This window comes from Crassostrea angulata, chromosome 6, assembly GCF_025612915.1.
Source record: "Crassostrea angulata isolate pt1a10 chromosome 6, ASM2561291v2, whole genome shotgun sequence".
Taxonomy (NCBI): domain Eukaryota; kingdom Metazoa; phylum Mollusca; class Bivalvia; order Ostreida; family Ostreidae; genus Magallana; species Magallana angulata.
In genome coordinates, this window is record NC_069116.1 from 27,448,577 (window position 1) to 27,456,555 (window position 7,979).

The window sequence follows — 7,979 nt, forward strand, 5'->3', positions numbered from 1 at the left end:
AGACAGCTGGTCCTAGTACAACGCACAACTATTGGAGATATAGCTTTAACCTCTGGTGTTAAGCTGTTGATCCTCAGCAGGGAAACAATTTTTTGTGCGGGTCTGTTGACTATATCCGCCCGTCAGAAACAAGTCTTTTCAAGCGGAAAGCAAAAACAGCAAATGTATAATGTGCATTTTACATATTTGAATTAAAGTTTATGTTATATACTTATCTATTATGGCGAGCCTTTGACTGAAGACTACCTCGAGGAGCAGCAAGGTTGACATAAACTCATAAAGAAGATCGTTGTTCTTCGAATTCCCTGTCCCCCCACCTGGCCACATTCGTGGAACCTTTAACAATCTTAGAAAACTTGCCAACGCAGCAGCTTTAAGAGAGCTGTTCCATTACTCTAAAGCTTGAGATACCTGGATTGATGAGTGGGTCATCAGATGAATTTCAATTTTATTTTCAACGAAATACACAATAATAAAAAGGAAAATTTCAAAACAAGACAATTTCCGATACAAACCGAATAAACAATGAAACATGCTAAAATATATCAAAGCTAGACTGTTAAATGGGTAAGACGTGGCCTTTTTGTTTTGTTTTGTTTTTCAGGTTGACATGAGTTAGATATTACACATCATTTTCTTGTGATGTACATAAATCTCTTGTTTCAATGTCCAGTATCAAATTAAGACACGTGGACGAATCATAAACTGTATGCTCTTCAGAGCAATGAATGATGTCTTTAAACCATGCCATACAATATATTTAGGACCTTTGATTTCAGAACCTGTGTATTGACCGTTAGGGTTAGTTTTGAAGCAGCTTTTGAACCACCCTGCCGATTTCCAGTAGGTGGCACAGTTTCCACTATCATTATCATTATCCTGGTCCAGCGTCGAAAATTTTATGTCATTGCTGTAATTAAGGCTATCCCCTGAAATAAAATCAAACATGGTAATTGCGGTATTAGGAATTCCGTTTTCATGTTCTGCATTGTTTCTTCTTTATGTCTTACTGTTCATTTTAATGTTTCCACATTATTAGTCCTGTACAGGTGAACTTTTATTTGCTGTATTTCCGTCTGTCTGTCAGTCATTCTGGCCCAACTCGATATTTTTTATGATTTTAGGAATTTATTTGAAATTTTCTGATTTTAGGAATTTATTTGAAATTTTCTATGAAGCTAAATAGGACAAACTAAGATCAACATTGAGTTTAGTTAAGATTTCTTAACAGTAATGAAGAAATTAATTCTAAATGTCTTGTGGGTTTTTTTTCAAATCATGTTTATCCTTAAGAATATCTGTTTGAGTTTTCTTAAAACCTCTTTAGCACTTAAAACGGCATTTCTTTAAAATTGCCGTTAGAGAAAATCTGTTGTCGTTTAAGCAGTTCTTTCAAAATGCTTTTTTCTTTATTTTTTTTATTTTAATATTTTTATTTTGTTAATTCTTTTCGTAGATGATTTCTTAAATCTATCAAGTAAATGTCGTTGAAGTTTTTCACATTAGAAAAAAACTGATTTCAACTGTTAATGTTTCAGTTGAATTTTTTTAGAAACATTTTAATTGTTGACAATATTTGAGACTTCAAATTGTTAGTGAAAATAAGTCCTCGGACACTATTCATGATCTGAGTTTGGATTTCAAAATAAATGAAAATAACGTTGTTATACATATAATGCGTATAATCATCAACCAATTTAATCAACTGTAGTTTTTAATATTGTCAGTGTTAAACATTTAACTGTATACCTGCAGTTCCATTGTAGCCTTTCACATTTAGTTTATATTTACTCTCCTCGTCACCAACAGAAAAGTTAGAATATTTTGCAAAGGCCTTTTCCGCATTGAATCTCTGCATGTCTACTCGCAGTTCCTGGGGCTTCAGAGATGTCAGTCTATGCAGCATATCATTTCCTGTATTTGATACTACATGTTTTAATTAAAATTAAATATTTAATTAAATTAATATTGTCCAAAACTGTGTATTAATGGATTTGATGACAATGTTTCCAATTTGTATATATTTTGTATGTTTTAGTGACAGTATATTGTAATGCATCTTTACTTTTAAAAATAAATTCGAAAAAGTTTTGAAGTGTAGTTACATTACTTTTAAAGATGGATTTATGCAAATAAAAGCACGTAAATCAATGTTTGCAGTTTTTGAAGTATAACTTCAAATTAAAATATATCTGATATACTTTTCTATAAAGTATTGCATCAAAATAACCAAAATTACATGTATACCTTGTCTGAGGATAAAGTTAGAGTCCAATGCAAACTTACCAGAGTGCATAGATTTAAATAACATTGAAACTGCATAAAGACAATCTGTGTATACATGTATCTCCTGATCATTAAAATTTAGGACATAATAAAATAACCTATCCAATACTCATGATCAGCATATCCAAATCCATTCTTGTATTCTTTCCAGTTGCGGTAAAAATTCACAGATCCATTGATTCTTCGCTGAATAACCTTTCAAAAATGACAACAAAGAAATAATAGTTATTGAAAACATTGGCACAAAAATATACGAAAGGGGTATATAAATATATATATATATATATATATATATATATATATATATATATATATATATATATTTATATATATTTATATATATATATAGACGTATAGTCAATAATTGTAATATAAGCTCGTCCGAAAAATATTGACAGGTCAATATTTTTTTGATATTGACCGGCTAGGATTAATATCTAAAGAACATTCCCACTATTTCAAATAATCGCCTCTGATTTGTTTATTCGTAAGCGATGACATAAATAACCCTTCGCGATTCCAAAACAAGGTGACGTCATAATAGACAGTCATTCAAGGCAAGTAAACAATGGACGTGCAATGCAACGGTTTGCTATCATAACGGATATTAGGATTTGCGAATTACTGTGAAGTAAAATAAGGTAGAACATCTGTATGTTAATTCTTACGGTCGGCGGACTATCACCAGTGACCGTTTGATGCTGAGGATATTTTGGAAATGAACTTTGCACAAAATTGAATTCGCGAATTCTTTGTTGAGCTGAGAAAAATTACGGCGATCTGTTTCCAATTAGCTTTCTTAAATTTTGGTTTGTTTCTTCATATAACAAAACAAATGTTGACTGTGTTTACGAGCAACATTTATTAAATTTAGCCCCCTTGGGACGAAAATATTGCCCTCCGCTTCGCGTCAGGCAATATTTCGTCCCTCGGGGGCTAATATAATCAATGTTGCCCTCAACCCCAGTCAATATTTGTATAATATAAATATATATATATATATACACTTGTATATATATATAAATTTATATATATATATATATATATATATATATATATATATATATATATATATATATATATATATATATATATATATATATATATATATATATCAGCAAGTTCTACTAAATCGACCAAAATAAACAATATATGTCATATTTAAACAACCATCATATAAGACTCAAAATAATAACGTCAGTTATATTCTGTATGTGCTTTCCATAAATAGAATAGTAAACTTCAATACATTAATGGAAAGATGAACACGCATTAAAATTCATATTCATTTTCCTAACCAGATGTCTGGTTTCATTTTACATAATTGCACAATCTAAAGAATTTAACTTTGATGATATTTCAAAACAATGATTAATGTCATAATGATAACATTTATGTAGATATATTCTTGTATTACTAAAAGAAATGTAATTCAACACTTAGACTAAAAGAAATTAATAGATCGGACTTAAAAAAAAAAAGATTAAAGGACAAGGGCGTACAATGCGCTATATATCCCCCATTCGGAGCAATAACAATTTTTAACCGGGTTTTCCAACGGAAAAATCCGGTTATTAAAATGGTGAAAATGGCGGGCGGGCGGGCGGGCGGCTGCCAAAAGGGTACCCTCATTGTACGGATAACTCCTCCTACAGTTTTCAAGATAGGAAATTGTTCTTTTGCAGATCAATTGTACATATATCAGAGGTGTGCATATTGCTAGGATTTTGATTTCTGATAATTTATCGAAAAAATACCAGCTTTTGAACTTAGTCATTTTTTGGCAAAATGTTGCATATAGTGTACCCTCATTGTACGGATAACTCCTCCTACAGTTCTCAAGATAGGAAGTTGTTCTTTTGCAGATCAATTGTACATATATCAGAGGTGTGCATATTGCTAGGATTTTGATTTCTGATAATTTATCGAAAAAATACCAGCTTTTGAACTTAGTCATTTTTTGGCAAAATATTGCATATAGGGTACCCTCATTGTACGGATAACTCCTCCTACAGTTCTCAAGATAGGAAATTGTTCTTTTGCAGATCAATTGTACATATATCAGAGGTGTGCATATTGCTAGGATTTTGATTTCCGATAATTTATCGAAAAAATACCAGCTTTTGAACTTAGTCATTTTTTGGCAAAATGTTGCATATAGTGTACCCTCATTGTACGGATAACTCCTCCTACAGTTCTCAAGATAGGAAGTTGTTCTTTTGCAGATCAATTGTACATATATCAGAGGTGTGCATATTGCTAGGATTTTGATTTCTGATAATTTATCGAAAAAATACCAGCTTTTGAACTTAGTCATTTTTTGGCAAAATATTGCATATAGGGTACCCTCATTGTACGGATAACTCCTCCTACAGTTCTCAAGATAGGAAATTGTTCTTTTGCAGATCAATTGTACATATATCAGAGGTGTGCATATTGCTAGGATTTTGATTTCTGATAATTTATCGAAAAAATACCAGCTTTTGAACTTAGTCATTTTTTGGCAAAATATTGCATATAGGGTACCCTCATTGTACGGATAACTCCTCCTACAGTTCTCAAGATAGGAAATTGTTCTTTTGCAGATCAATTGTACATATATCAGAGGTGTGCATATTGCTAGGATTTTGATTTCCGATAATTTATCGAAAAAATACCAGCTTTTGAACTTAGTCATTTTTTGGCAAAATGTTGCATATAGTGTACCCTCATTGTACGGATAACTCCTCCTACAGTTCTCAAGATAGGAAGTTGTTCTTTTGCAGATCAATTGTACATATATCAGAGGTGTGCATATTGCTAGGATTTTGATTTCTGATAATTTATCGAAAAAATACCAGCTTTTGAACTTAGTCATTTTTTGGCAAAATGTTGCATATACATGTAGGGTACTCCATTTCACTGGATAAGGGTTGACATGGATTATGGATACAGTTTACATAAAAGAAAACCCGGTTTGCTGTCACATTGACAGCTTTTCACTTGTTTCAAGTTGTTAAAATATTTATCTTTGGTTTGTATACATTGCTTATTTTATAAATTTCGAGATGCATGTCAATAACGAGATTTTATTATGTACACACAAGAGGTATTGGTTTCCAAATTAAACAACACGACCTTCTATGCCTGAATCTTGACCATTTACTGGGCTAAATTGCAGCGTTTTAGGATGAATGAGACTAGACTCCACCCAGTATGGGTCAAAATTCGTGGTTTTCGCAAAAACCTTTAATTTGGAGTTTGTCAAACTATTAAAGTTATTCACAGAAGTTATGTACCATTGATAGGCAGTGGGTTGTAGATAATTCTTCTCAGCTGAAAGGCTGCTCGAATCATCGTGGGCGTTTTCTTCTCAATTTCTGCGCTTTAACTTCCTTTTAGATAAAACATTTTTTTTAATAAAATAGAATTATTTTGGAAATATTTAACACCCCTTCAGACGCACACGTTTCAACGTAAGATTTCTTTATATAAGATGCACATATAGGTCGTTTGAATATCCTACATGTAGGTCCGGGGGATTCGACAGGCATTGCACGCTCTTCTCCTTTATTTCTTTTCGCTTGAAAGTAATCATTCAGACAGAAAATATTGTTTCTTATATGAAAAAACGAATAAAAGTTAGGTATAGTATGACTATAATGACGGGTGGAAAATATTTATGTTGTCTTTATATATGATTAGAGACTAGAGCATATTAAACTAATTCTAAAAATGTAATATTAGAATTAGGCATATATTACCGTCCATCCTCCGTTGTCGGTGGTCATATCGCAATATACGGATTTTGTTTTATTTAATAAAACCGTTATATTGTAAACGCCATCCTTCCCTCTGGTCTTAGGATATTTCTTCAAAATATCAGCACAATCAGAGCCTGTAAATAACTTTTCAGTGTACATATACTCATGTCAATCCCACTATTCTTATACCTTTTGATTTCTCAAAAATATGTATCGTCTTGATTGATAAAAATATACATACCTGTTATGGTATTTGAATCATTTTTATAGGTAGTTGTTACTTTCAAATGATGAGGATTCCGCATCGCTAAAAGAATCTGATGTAGCATTTCAATAGAAGACCTATTTAATCCAACAACAAGTACTTCATCTTTTGGAGAAAGCTGTACCGATATATTCCCTACCTCTCTTAGAAGACTTTCTCTTTCCATCAGTGTCTTTTCTAAAATAATGGTAAAATTGTTCAATCCATCTATAAATATTTTTTCAAGATTAGGTTCTTTATCGCCAAATTCACCTGCCATTGTTTTTGTACAAACAGACCCCGTCTGGTTCGTCATATTGAAAAGAGACTCAAACGCAGAAACTATGGCGGATAAATTGTTTTGTAACATTTCCTGAAATATTTGAAGGTCTTTCGTAGTTCCTCTGTTGCCCGTTTCATTTGTTTTCTCTACTTCAGTTTGTACCTGTATCAGACTGGAGAGTCCATCAATTGCTTCTTTCATATTTAACCTATTCATATCACTGTTATTTAAAAGAGTTTCCGCTTTTCCATCTAAATAGGTTGTAAAAGATAGCATGTCCTGTCTTAAGATTTGCTGTTCCGTCTTAATTGTAGAAATGCTTCTATTAAGCAAATCTGCAAATTCTTGTCGGTCGATCAAATTTTTAAACTTTTCGGTAAGACTGTTTAGCTTCGTTTCCACGCTTTTTAAAATGTCCACTGCGCTACGTGTTGTATTTGTGAGATCAATGTTTCCCTCCTTTTTGACTAAAAAATGTGAACTTACGTTTCTGGCGATGACCATTTCCTTTTCAACAGTTTTCCTTATTGTAGTCTCTATCAACTGACTAAATTTTGCTTCCATTACGTTTTCCACTTCATCAAGTTTATCCATCAACTTTTTTTCAATACCTTCAGATAATTGCTGAAGTACACTTTTGGTGAAGTCCAAGTTTAAGTCGTTTTGTTCCTGTCGAGCTCCAAAATTATCAAACAGCATTTGACCGGTTAGGAATTCGAACCAATAAATGCAACTTTCAATTCTAAACAGTCTATTCATAACTGTTTTATTCGTCAAGTATGTTCCACGTTATCTCTTAAGTTTGTTTAAGACAAATTTACTACAAGAAATCAGACAAAGTCAATGAAATAAAACAAGCATTGTTAGCTTTTTATTTAGGATAAATTGAATCCTATATAAACGTCTACGTTTCCAAAAAATAAGAATAATCTATTGAAACTTACCCAATACGGTACTACACCACAAGGTTGCTTTTTGTTTACGTGTTATCTTAAAGAAATGGGGTCCTTCCAATTGAAAATGTACAAGATATAAAAAGTCAAAACAAAAGCTACAAAACACTACACTACCATTCAAGCATTTCGATATGGTAACTTTCCAGCAGATTTTTAAAAATTTCTTCGAGTGGCCTCCTGTATTTAGCCACTAAGTTGAAGTGGGTTTGTTTCCAGAAGTTCATATGTGCTCAACCTCGGTCAGTTTTTTTATAAATAAGAGAAGGGTGCAAAAAAGGATAAGTGAATTTATAAGCTGCAAGGCACTTGATCATAAGCTTTTAAAGGGTTTATTCTTAATGATACGATAATTCTGGGGACGAAGATCAAGAGACTTGAAGGAGAATCATGTGAGAAAAATAGACGACACTTCGCTAACACAAAATCATATTCAAAACTAATGTTGTATGTTAATGTCTGGAGTGATC

General features: G+C 32.2%; 1 protein-coding gene across 8 annotated transcripts; it reads right to left on the reverse strand.

Moving 5' to 3' along the window:
- Nucleotides 1-431: 431 nt before the first annotated feature.
- On the reverse strand, nucleotides 432-7,736 carry LOC128189713 (fibrinogen-like protein A). 8 transcript variants are annotated; one of them, XM_052861445.1, is made up of 7 exons: nucleotides 7,501-7,732; nucleotides 6,434-6,471; nucleotides 6,271-6,346; nucleotides 6,030-6,163; nucleotides 2,385-2,481; nucleotides 1,750-1,926; nucleotides 432-929 (listed from the first exon to the last, which is right to left on the reverse strand). In XM_052861445.1, the coding sequence occupies exons 2-7, from the start codon at nucleotides 6,458-6,460 to the stop codon at nucleotides 676-678; spliced, it is 765 nt and encodes a 254-aa protein (XP_052717405.1). In that variant the 5' UTR covers nucleotides 6,461-6,471; nucleotides 7,501-7,732; the 3' UTR covers nucleotides 432-675. The 8 variants fall into 8 exon arrangements, with proteins under 8 accessions (XP_052717405.1, XP_052717401.1, XP_052717400.1 ...); XM_052861441.1 differs by having other exon boundaries at nucleotides 6,434-7,376; XM_052861440.1 differs by having other exon boundaries at nucleotides 1,750-1,914; nucleotides 6,271-7,376; nucleotides 7,501-7,731.
- Nucleotides 7,737-7,979: the final 243 nt, after the last annotated feature.